Raw genomic sequence first — 12928 nt, 5'->3', positions numbered from 1 at the left:
CAGCACAATGAATAAATGTACTGGAGTAGACTTTGAGTGTGGAGTTACAGATACTTTACATTCATCTCTGACTGAAAGTTGACAAAATGTACACTCATGTAAACAGATACAAATAGTGACCAGATGGGTGAGTACTGACTTCAGGGCACAAATACACCACCACAAAGACTGTGACAACTGAGACTGAGAAACAGATTTATTCCCAAATTCTGTGTTACTGAAGTATGTGGCATAGTACCTTTTTTTATTATAAAATATGTTGAATATAATTGTTTACTTTATCAACATTATAATGCCACTAAACTAATCCATTTGTGAATGACAAATTTGAATCACAAGAAGTAAAGAAACGTCCTTTTGATCTGTAATTGGCAATCTGTATCAGTGGTACTGCTTCCACCAATCAGTGATCAGCCACCAAAATCCCGATCCACATGCCCAAGGGTCTCACTTATAAAACAAAGTGTACCTGTGCCCAAAAGCCAAAAAATAAAGACATTTATAAAACCTGGCATATGCCCAACGATGTGCAACTTCCTTTATATAGATCCCAAATCAACCTGGAAATGTGTGCACATGGATCCGCCTCGTGTACCGGACTCTCGACACCCACATTCAACCATAAATGGCTGGTGCCTCATGAAATGAGCCGTTGAGCGATGGTTCTTTGCAGTAAATCTTAGCCATAATGAGAGACTAGGAAAAAACACATTTCTGGCACAAAGAAGGTGGTGTTGGTTGGTGAGGTGGAGGTTACATGTCTATGTGGATGTGCAGCATTCATATGTTTACAGCGATCAGAGTGACTGTTCCACTTGCCAAAATGATTGCGACGGATATCATTTGAAAGTGAAAGTTTGACACATTAACATGATTCATTTATTGAAGTTTAGTTCCCATGAACTGTATTATTATTATTATTATTATTATTATTATTTATTATTATCATCATCATCATCTATACCATTGTTGATATTATTATTATTATTATTATTATTATTATTATTATTATTATATAATCTGCATAATTGTTAGGATATGCGTACACAATGTGTATAAATGAGACCTCAGATGTCATGTGAATGGCTTTGTAGCTGCGCTACCATGCAGCTGAGAATGTGGAAACAGTCGGGCAGAAGAGGTCCTTTGCACAGTGTCTGCTAGGGCTGCTCGATATATCGTTTCTGCCTCAAAAGAGATGATGCAATAGTCATATCGGAGGAAATGAATGAACTCCACTTTGCTATATTCTACAACTTTTTCCTGCTTAATACAAACAAAAAAACCCCACAGAGCATCCACAGGTCATCTCCAAAAGAATTCTGTGTGATATAAGATGATTGACTGATTTGCAGCCCTTGTGCCTGCCATTTCAGAAATAGAGCACTTCAGCTCAGTCAGAGTGGCGATCACTTGTGCTCTTCTCACACAGAGGACAGCTTGCTCTCAGCAGCCTGTGCAACAGTTACATGTTTCTCTAATGAACATACTGTGCTCATAGAGGATATTCTGTGCCTGGAAATGTTCTTATACTTTGTTTTGATTGGCACTGTTAAACTCAGATTTGTTTAGTAGAATGATTCTTGGGCTCCATTACATGGTTTTTCTAACAACATTGACTTTGCATCAGTTGAGCTTTCCAGATGCAGGTGTATTTAACATTAATTTACTCTCCTCACCTTGATTACACACACAGATGTGCTTCATTCAGCGCAGGGTGACTTCTACAACCCATGTTCCAAAAAAGCTGAGACGTTGCATTAAACGTGAATAAAATCAGAATGCAGTCATTGTGTGTTTACCTTCAGCGGTTTTAAGAAGTGTTCCTGAACACGTTGTAATATCCTTTATACAATCATGTGATTCACGATGTGGTGAACCTCAACAACTGAGCCATTTAAGGATTTCTCTTTCATACCCAATCATGAAACCATCACCTGTTAACAATGAGCCTGTTTACCTGTGAGATGTTCCAAACAGAACATTTTGGACTTTCCCAGTCTTTCGTTGCCCTTGTCCCATTTTATTATGCGTTATGGCATTAAATTCAGAATATTCAACACATATCTACAAAGATCAATGAAGTGCATGAGGGAAATCATTAAATAACAATGTCTTTGTACCGTTTTCAGTTGAGTATGTCTAAAAGGACTCACACATCATCACACTCTGTTTAATGTTTTACACGGCATACTTTTTTTTTTGGAATCAGGGTTGTGAAAACAACTGGCTGTACCGGTGATGATATTAGCAGCTGGTTTCCTGAGCTGTTGATGATTTTACGTTTTAAATTTGCATACATTTAAAGAGATCTATTTTGTTTTCAATCTTCAATCCACTCACTGTTGAATATGATATGAATATGAAAATATGATAGGAAAAGGTCATAGGGGGTTTTATAGGCACGTTGAGTCATCATACCCTATCACAGATTTTATAAACACAATCCTGGCATGTGATGCTGCTAAAATTAATTTGTATACAGCACCTTTATGCGAGTTGTAAATATCACAGCACAGTATGAAGATTTTTATGTTTGTGACTATCATACCAATTTGACTTGTATCTGCTGGATGCTGCTGAGCAGTAAAGAGAATGTGTTGCTGTCACTGCAGTGTACTCTGTGGTAGCAGTAAGCTACCACTTCCCCTCAGGGCTCCAGCAACTTTCAAGGAGAGTCACCCCACGGCCCCTCCCCCCTCTGTTAGCGCCTGTGTGAAGTGCACCTGCAGTGCTTCAGGGATGTGATTTTTCAGCTTTATTGGACACACAAGTCCTATTTGATGTCTAACATCATGTTTAGTGTTATCCTGCCTTTTGTTTTCCTGGACACAAACCTTGCTTAGGTTTGTGCTTGTGTGTGCATCAGGTAATGTGTTTGTTTTCTGTCTTGAGTACACACCTGCTGACATGGATTGTGTTTTTTGGGGACACACTGAAAGATTTATGCAGCCCCAGAACTGAATGTCTGATGGCATGTTTCACAGTAAGTGTCAAAATAGGACACGGTGCAGTGGAATTAAACTCCTCAGCCAGTACAACCAAAGGAACCGAGCTACAGCGTTTGATCAAACAGTGCAGGAGTCAGCAGAGACACTGACACACGATGGCAGCCTCTAACATGACACGTCACATAAATTATGTAAGCTTGCTCATCGCAGAAGTTCTCATGCTCTTCATTATCCTAAACTCTCTATTCACAGATCCACATGCTGTATGGTGTCATTGTGATACACACAGCCACTGTCAGCCACTGTGGCAGGACACACAAGGCCACTTTGTTGTTTTCATTTGTCCAATTAAGCTGTTAAGTTGACTGACAGTCTCAACTTTCTCTCCCCTCTCCTGTGTCCCCCTCTCCCGTCTGCTCTGTCCGTCTGCCAGCCGGTGGCAGAGCCCATCCCCATCTGCAGCTTCTGTTTGGGGACCAAGGAGCAGAATCGTGATAAGAGGCCGGAGGAACTCATCTCCTGCGCTGACTGTGGCAATAGTGGTGAGTGCTCCTTTATGACCAGTAAGGCCTTTACAAACACCCTAGCACCTATTTTGGTCTACGACTTGGATAAACTTTAATATCTTTCTGAAGTATCACGATAGTAACATGGATATGATTAGTTAAATTAAATAAAATCTAAATTCTTTGTCTAGTAATGTTTTATTATGTTTTAAAGAAACAGAAAAGCACAATCATAAGCATACATTCTGGAGGTGTAATATTATGAAGCCGCAAACAAGGTTTTTTTTGTTTTTTTTTTTATGCATTGCGCTCACGCACACTTCACCCCACCTCTCTTTGTTTTGACTTAGACTTCACTTGATTTAAGTGATTATGCTTCAGCTGACACATGCATCTCAATTTATCCCTTTTTCCCCCTCACACAGTTTGAATTCCTCTCAGCACTTTAACTTCAACTGATACTTGAAGTTTTTGTGCTGAAAGCAAATTTACGCTTTCCCTGCCTTTTGAACTTCTTTCACTAATTGCATTTAAGCTGCCAACGTTTTTGTATTTCAGCCATTTCAGATTTCTCGAATACTGTTTTTTTTTTTCTTTTTTTGTTTTAAGAAATGTAGTCTATATTCTTTATAGTGGTTCAGTTTTGTAATTTTTCTTTTACCTGTGCCCACAGGTTGCCATACTTAAACCTGATGAACGCAGAGGTTCAATACACAGAAACTGTCTCTGGTCTATATTTTCAGAACAATCTTATTTTCTCTAGCAGAAGTTGTAGTACTCTCACTAAGGCCTGACATTGCTTCCTGAAATCAGAGCAGAGATTGTGTTGCTCGTCTCTTTTTCCTCAGCGGGTTTCTGTCCCAGACGAGGTCGTTTTGTTTGCTAGTCTTCAAACAGAGCAAAAGCATTGCTCTGACAGATTGTCATTTATGTTTGAACACTCTTTACGCAGCCAGGTTTGATTCAGTGAGGGCTTTCAATTCCAAAAGGAGCTTCTTTTTTCCCCTCCTACAATGATGCAAGTGGGTCATGGCTGTCAGTCAGCAGCAACAGAAAAAATCCTGTGACATTGACGCACTTGTTTGTGTATGCGTGTCTTTCTACCTGCAGGCCACCCGTCCTGTCTCAAGTTCTCCCCAGAGCTCACAGCGCGAGTCAAGGCTCTGTGGTGGCAGTGCATCGAATGCAAGACTTGCAGCAGCTGTCAAGATCAAGGAAAGAATGCGGTGAGTGGATGAGCGAATATGGCGGACTGGCAGCCTCACAGTGCCTGTGAACGCTCTCGTCTCTGCTTAAGTGCCAGATAGAGATGGTGATAGACATATCTGTGGTCCTGGGATTGAGCTATTTTAGTCAGCCTCTGCATGATTTCACTCGTTTCTCTTACTTGTCAAGTGAGGTATCATTGTTATTCAAGTGTTTGTATGGAGGTTTAACAGTGAGACAAAATGCACAGCGTACTGCCATCTATGAGGACGGAGAATGAAATGGAAGTAAAGAAGTGGTTCAAACTGGGTCATGGTTGATGTTTCCATGGTGTAATTAGACTTTATTTGTTAAATTCATAAATAAAATATTTTAAATGCACTTTAATATATAAAAAAATATTTATATGGAAAGCTCATCAGAATTGACTCACTGAATAACACTCTTTGGTCCAGTATACTGTTTTAGCTTTCATGTTGTTTTATCAGTTACAATGCTTCTCTGTTGAATTAAGTCAAGATGATGCAATGTCTGCATTTGGTAGTATCAGAATTACCAGAGGTAAAATTAACACAGAAAACTGTTCCTCAATCAAACAATCAGGTTATTAAGAAAAAAAAATTTCAGATAACCAAAGACGTAACAAGTTTCAGGTATATTTGTGTAAAATCCTGGTATTGTGGCAACCTTCCTGTTGAACCAGCTCATAAAGACTTCTTAAGACTTTGTTAATTGATACTTGTGTGTGTTCTGTGCAGGACAACATGTTGTTCTGTGACTCCTGTGACAGGGGCTTCCACATGGAGTGCTGTGATCCTCCCCTTACGCGGATGCCAAAAGGTAAATGAACAGAACTGCCCCTTTAACTCATCACAACCTCTTTCCTATTTACAGCCCACATGAAGTCAACTTGTATAGGCTCATACATTACTACTCTAAATGACACTGTAGTCACACTGAATGATTTCTTATGCTGTTGCTTCTAACTCTAATAGAGCACCTAATGCCTCACCATTAAGTGCTAATGTATTCGATACGTCCCAGAGCATGTTGGTATCTGTGCTAAAGCCTGTCTTGTCTAATCCACCTCAGTGTAAGTGAAGCTGTGCTTTTTCCCTCCCTCTCTCCCAGGCATGTGGATTTGTCAAATCTGCCAACCCAGGAAAAAGGGAAAGAAGCTTCTACATGAAAAGGCAGCACAAATCAAACGGCGCTACAACGCACCGCTGGGGCGGCCCAAGAACAGGTAAAGAACTGCCTTCAGCTAATGGCATCTTCTTCAATGTCAGCGCAGAGGAGAGGCGCAGCAAGATGCCATGTTTCTGCCTCACCAGAGTGCAGACGAGCTAACAGCTACAACGCCTACACTCCAGAATGAGCTTACAGCTATTTTATCTTGTTTTAGTGTTTCTCCTCTCTTTTATAAATATCTGTAGCCTATAAAACAACAATAGTGTGGGCTCAGTTGTGTCCCATAAGCAGAGCTGCATTACCTCCTGACACAGTCTTAACCAGACTCTTCACTTCCTCTGCAGGCCGGGGCGGCCCTTTAAGAAACTGGGCGGGCGTGGTCGGCGAAAGCGCTCAGCTTCGGCCAACTCATCCTCTAGCTCATCATGCGAGGGTTACCCAGGTGATGACAGACTGCTTTTTTCGCTGCGAGATGACGACGATCTGTCGCAGAGCAGCCTGCGGTTCAACAACAAGACCAAGGGCCTTATTGACGCCCTGACAAAGTTCTTCACACCGTCGCCTGAGGGCCGCAAGGCACGACAGGAAGTTGTGGACTACTCTGAGCAGTGCCGCATCCGAAAGAAGGCACATCGCAAAGGAGAAGGAGATGATAGAGGGGGTAAGGATTGTTTTTCTGCTTTTGCACACATCACTTTATTGACACTGGAGATAAAACTAATGACGTTTTTTGTATCTGTAACATAAGTATTTCATTGTCACAAAAAGTTGTTGTACAAAGTTTACAAACGGTGTACAAAATGTTGAAAGTGTGTGTATTTGACATGGATCATGAAAAGCTTTTGAACAGCAACTTAAGATATGTATATAGCAACAGCTTAGCTTATAACTAGGCTTTTGACATCACACAAGCTTGTATGACCTAAATTGCATTAGTTGCACCTTAATGAGCCATCAGCATCATTGCATGATAAAAATGGTGTATCTACATGTATACAACCAAGTGCTTTTATCAGACCCAATTAGAGGTTGTCAGCTAGATGGTTCGCTAACACACAGACTCTGTACGACCAGCTGTTATCGTGATGCATAGACTGCACCTCAGTGTCCCATTTTAAAACTGATCCAGCCTTGATGTTACATTATTGATTTGTCATTTCAGACCAACCAAAATTGTTGCTTATGCATAAAAAGAATTTCTTTGTAATATGAAATGGCCTCCTGCAGTTTCATTTCCTCTGAAATTTCATGGTCCACACACACGCGTGCGCACACACATACACACACAAACAGTCTTAAGTACAGCACAGTGGAAGACAATAACTGTGACAGAGCATAGGCTTGATGAACGTTCTTTTCAAATTTCACTGGCACCATGGTCTGGGTTTGACCCAGTTTGAAAATGTTATTGTACAACCAATAGGCAGCTTCATTCATGCTCTCAAACAAAGTTTTCAAAAGACACAGGGTTCTTGCAAAGACTGTAAAGTTTTGAAAATGCATAATTTCATTATTGTAAACAGTTGTGTTTTCAGTGTTGGGAATATGGTGAATTAGTCCTGTTACAATATCATGTATTGATGATAATCATGATATAAAGAAAGTGATAATTGTTATCATGTTAGTGATCATATCGTCTGAATGATCCAGCGAAGATGTTCGGCCTTGTCCATCATTTGTTGTTGAGTCCCATTGGTGGCCTTTTTGCTTGTAGTTGAGTAGTTGATTATAATTATTCTTTTCATTCACTTTCTTTTACAGTGATAGTTAGACTATCTCCACCTCCCTCTACTTGCATTTTGAGGGTTACTTTTTGCCAAAAGGAGACAAAACATACAAAGTTAAAGATAGATTTGATTCATAGCATTATTTCCCCATTGCATTTATGGCAACAATTTAGATGTGGTGATAAAGGGTTGGAGAGTCTGGAAATCTTCGGCTTAGGAACCTTGAAAGTGCTTGAATTTTAAAACAAGTAATGATTCAAAACCAGCAGATGTGTGTACTAAATCACATCAGACGCATTGGTCCCATTGGCATTTATGGTGATATGATTACTTGTATTTTGGGAAACATTCATGCCGCAAAAAAATCATATTCACTTGTTAACATGGACACCTAAACAAGAGAAAATAGTGTTTATCAGTCTTAATTTTAAGAACTGTTGATCATATATAAATGGCTAAACGTCTGCCCACTGTGGCCGTTGTCTGCTGATTGATTTTTTTTACATCTTGGCACCCCGTCTAGCAAGCTTTTTACTAGATTTGCATTAATGTTTGCTGTGTTACGATCCCTAGACAATCAGGATGGCAGCGACTGGCGTGATGAAGATGACAAACTGCCTGGCCACGAGAACCTGACGGAAAAAGACATCGAGCTTTTCAGACACATCCAGGAGCTGGCATTACAGGTACACACACAATCTATGAAATGCCTTTAAAATGTGGTGAGTAAACAGACATGGGATGATGGGGAAGGAGGTGCATGGGAGTGAGAAAGCATCAGCAGGGGAAGCTGGGAGAGACCTGTGAGTCTGCGACTGGGAGCTGGATTTCACCGGTGATGAGAATGTGGTCGGAGAGCAGAGTCAACAACACCCAGGTTGTAAAGGATGAAGTCACCGACGAGGTCTGTAGGTTGTTGGCACGTGTGTGGGTGGAAAAGTCAATGAGCTGTGAGAGCCCTTCACTTTTCAGCACTAAAAGAAATTAATTTGCCGTGAAACAGCTGCCAGATTCAGCATGTATGTTAAAATCATCTGTTGTTATAGATGCAGGTCAGGACTGTGAGTGTAGGAATCAGTCAGGATCAAAGGTTTGGCTTTAAATTACCAGTAGATACAAATAACAAGGGGTAAATCATTATTGTGTACTGCAGGGTGATTAACGTTTTGTCCTTAGAAATTTGCTTACATTTTTCATTCTCTTTATGATTGATGGCAAACTCAGACCCACAGAGTTTGTCTTGGTGTTGAGGGAAATCCTGTTTGATGGTGTTAATGTTGAGCATGGCAGCTCTAATAACAGGTCAGCCTCACCAGTGACCTGGGAGTGGTTTGTTTTGCCAGCAGTCATATATAGGGAGTCATATAAAACGCTATTCCAGATTCAGACTGAAATATCCACACCAGTGTTTAAGTGCTTGATGTAGCAGAGTAGGAAGAGTTAATGATGTGTGAAAAGGGTTTGCGTTATTATCTAGGTTGGGTTGCAGTTGATTAGAGTACATGGTTCCCATAAAAGACAGGCAAGGATGGGCAAACTGGTCTTGTAAAATTTTGATAGCTCCACTTATAGCTCCATCGTCGTGTAGCAGGCAGGCAGCTTAGTCTCTCAGACAATTAAGATGTAATAAGAAAGTGTATGGCTTTTGGTCAGTGACTTAATCAATTATTTGTTTTAGCTTTAATGTTACCTTGTTCGTAAAATCCCCAGTTTTCCCCCTGGCTGTCACTCTATAGTGTAAAATCCCAAGCCAGTAGTCCCTGGTGTGTAATCTGTCTGCTAATCTCTTGTGTAGTAAACCGGGAATTGACCTTTCCTGCATTTCTTTACCCCAACAGAAAGTTGGTGTGACAGGTCCACCGGACCCTCAGATGCGCTGTCCATCAGTCATCGAATTCGGCAAGTTTGAAATCCAGACGTGGTACTCATCTCCCTACCCACAGGAGTACAGCAGGTAAGCTAACGCACCATAATTAAGCACAAGAGCTTAATGCACTTAGCTCCCAGTCCTGCTCGTAGGCATAGAAATCACCAGCAGCGTAATGGAGCTCATTATAAGGTTGTTTACAGTACCACTTACTCTGGCACATGACCAGCGAGATCCAAGGAGCTAATTTGGTTCAGATTTCCTGAGGGCGTATTCATTTTTCATGTATGTGTATATATGAAGCTGTTGAATAGAATCTAGTCTACTGTTCTGCTTATCAAATCTGCTTTCATGAGGTATTTGGAAATTGTAAAAGGGAACAAAAACGAACATGAAAAAAGCTCACTGACTCCATCAGAGTAAGATGATTGTCCTTATTGTTTAATTGCCCAATTTATGCCATAAATCAATTTGTAATTTGGTCCATATCATGTTAAAACAGAGAGAAAACATGTCCTTAACAATTTTAGACCTTAGGTAACTTATGTTTTGTTTTGTCCAAAACCCAAACACTCAAATAATTCACACAAGATTAAGAAAACCATAAAACATCCACATTTGAGAAACAAAAAAAAATGAAATTTCTGACAACTTGTGAATTAATGGACCTTTAATCCATTTATTATAACCATTCCTCACTTCACCTTCTCTCTTTGTGCTCCTCTTCCCTTTTTTCGATCCAGACTACCCAAGCTCTACTTGTGTGAGTTCTGCCTGCGCTACATGAAGAGTCGCAGCATTCTCTACCAGCACATGAAGAAGTGCAGCTGGTTCCACCCACCTGCTAATGAGATCTACAGGAAGGATGATGTCTCTGTATTTGAGGTGAGGAGCTGTTTAGAAAGATGGACTGAATAATGATAATAATTATTTAACTGTTATAATTGACCTTTTAGAACTAACCTATTTTATATTATTATTTCTATTAGTCTCTTTCGGTGGTCTGGTTTGGTAGAGGATTGTGTTGTTGTGTTTTTCTATAATGGGGCTTTGTGTTGAAAACTTGGAATTCAATAAACATTAAGCCGGTAAACGAAATGATGTGAGTGAGTGATGGTGGATGAAACTGTCACAGTGGGCAGTCACGAGCCTTCACCAAGGATGCCTTTCTTCTCATCTCACCTCGAAAATTACACGTCACATAGTCACTCCGGTACACCTGAAACTACACACAGTTGTCAATAATATATTCCATAATTTCCAAAGACTTTAACCATGACCCACTAATTTTTATTTAAGACTGTGGGAGATTAATTACATGCATGGGGTAACTTTATGAATATACAGGATGTTGATCAGTCACATTCCTGATGGTGATTAATTGACAATATTCTTTTGTTTGTGTCATCAGGGAGAAGTCAGTGTAATTATTAGAAGAATTCATAATTACCAATTTACAGAGGAGCAGTTCTTCTGGGTCTTGTAGCGCAGCATCAATTTAATTCAGTGAATTGTTGTCTGCAGGCCACTGCAGCTCCTCTTTCCCTTGCTCTGCAGTCCATCGTTGCTCGGAGTAGAGCAGAGATAACTGGCGAGCTGCCAACCTGAACCTCCCTCCTTCTCTCTCTCTCTCTCTCTCTCTCTCTCTCTCTCTCTCTCATTCTCTCTCTCTCTCATTACAGCTCTTTGTATCTCTCTTCCACCCGCTCGATCCACCAAGCTCTCCAGAGATGGCTGAGATCATTGGCTGACACTAACTTTTACTCAATTCACCTTCGCTCTTTTCCTGTTCTCTAACAGCAGCTTTGCGATGTACTCCTGGAGTTTATTTGGCTGAACTGTTGTCATTGGTGTTGTACTAATGTGTTTTCTCACTAATCCCACAACAGGTTGATGGGAATGTGAGCACAATATACTGTCAAAACCTGTGTCTGCTGGCCAAGCTGTTCCTGGACCACAAGACCCTCTACTACGATGTGGAGCCCTTCCTTTTCTACGTCCTGACCCAAAATGACGACAAAGGTTGCCACCTGGTCGGCTACTTCTCTAAGGTATGGCCATGATGCTCCCAGCCTCATCCCTGTGCTGGATGTCAGTTTGGGATTTTGTTTCAGCATGCCGCCTTCATGTAATTTGCAATGTAGGGCTGCAAATAGCAGTTCATTGCATTGTTGATTATTTTCTCAATTAGCTGTATGGTCTATAAAATGTCAGAAAAAGATGAAAAATATTGATATATGTTGAACAAAGATGACATAAAATGACATCCTAAAAAGGCTGATGTTTTGTACACAACACAAAAAAATTCAGTTTACTGTCATAAAGGAGGAAAGAAACCAGAAAACATTCACATTTAAGAATCGGAGACTTCTGATCATTCAATAGTTAATTGCACTTCTGCCTTAATCACCCTGCACAAACCTAGTACAACGACTACATGAACTGAAATGTAGAGGAAAGCACATTCAAATGAACCGACATTGAAATGCATTGGCATCACCCCACACCGGAGCATTCCTACAAACATACAAATGCTTGTGTTGTGTCCCAGATAAACACTGGGTTCTGTGAGCTCCATTGCCCCTCTGTGGAGTTTGCAGTCGCAGGTGCTCCCATTAACATGCCGCCTCGCTGCCAAAACACAGCAGTTAGTGAGCGGACGCAGCATCATCAACACCCTGCTGTACATCCACACAAGCCTGCTCTGTGATGTAGTTTCCATGATTTGTTTTCTAATGGCGGAATGTGTCTGTCTTTTCCAGGAGAAGCACTGTCAACAGAAGTACAACGTATCATGCATCATGATTCTTCCACAGTACCAGCGCAAGGGCTATGGACGCTTTCTCATCGACTTCAGTAAGGGCTTCAGCCTTAAACAACATGGACACTACTGACCAAAAAAAAAAGATGAAATGCATGAATTCAAAAAGGAAGAGATACTATAGTGTATATGTTTTCTGACTCACTGTGTATCTTTCTTGCCTCCCTTTTTGCAGGCTACTTACTGTCCAAGCGTGAGGGTCAGCCAGGATCCCCAGAGAAGCCTCTGTCGGACCTCGGTCGGCTGTCCTACATGGCCTACTGGCGCAGCGTGGTGCTGGAGTGTCTTCACGAGGTCCGTGACCGCCAGATCACCATACGACTACTCAGCAAACTGACCGGGATCTGCCCGCAGGACATCACCACCACCCTTCATAGCCTCAACATGCTTGAGCAGCGAGGAGACAGGTCAGAGACTGGCCCAGCATACACCTAAAAAAAGACCATTATTTAGTGCCTTATCAAATGGGTGAAGGACGCACTCTGGTGGTTCATACTGTAGTCTCAAGCACTTATTTTCCCTTATTTAGCATGCTATATTACTTATTATTGCATAGGGAAAGATGAAAGGAGTATCGGTGCTCAGCAACATAGCATTAAAGGCTGCTGTTAAGCTTAACCCAAACGAAAAGGAATATGGCCATCGGCCAGGTAACACCT

The 12928-nt window shown here is 41.0% G+C and overlaps 1 protein-coding gene across 3 annotated transcripts in view; it reads left to right on the top strand.

Annotated features, from left to right (window-relative positions):
• The window catches only part of kat6a (K(lysine) acetyltransferase 6A), a 33465-nt gene that overhangs the window by 12553 nt on the left and 7984 nt on the right, over window positions 1–12928 (top strand). For all 3 annotated transcript variants that reach the window (XM_037097290.1, XM_037097291.1, XM_037097292.1), the window contains exons 3-13: window positions 3385–3493; window positions 4568–4683; window positions 5422–5503; window positions 5795–5909; window positions 6199–6515; window positions 8155–8267; window positions 9420–9535; window positions 10192–10333; window positions 11338–11499; window positions 12211–12304; window positions 12445–12676. In XM_037097290.1, coding sequence (XP_036953185.1) covers window positions 3385–3493; window positions 4568–4683; window positions 5422–5503; window positions 5795–5909; window positions 6199–6515; window positions 8155–8267; window positions 9420–9535; window positions 10192–10333; window positions 11338–11499; window positions 12211–12304; window positions 12445–12676 — 1598 coding nt within the window. The remainder of the gene's footprint in view (window positions 1–3384; window positions 3494–4567; window positions 4684–5421; window positions 5504–5794; window positions 5910–6198; window positions 6516–8154; window positions 8268–9419; window positions 9536–10191; window positions 10334–11337; window positions 11500–12210; window positions 12305–12444; window positions 12677–12928) is intronic.

Source organism: Acanthopagrus latus, chromosome 5 (assembly GCF_904848185.1).
Source record: "Acanthopagrus latus isolate v.2019 chromosome 5, fAcaLat1.1, whole genome shotgun sequence".
NCBI lineage: Eukaryota > Metazoa > Chordata > Actinopteri > Spariformes > Sparidae > Acanthopagrus > Acanthopagrus latus.
This window is presented reverse-complemented; position numbering and strand designations above follow the sequence as displayed.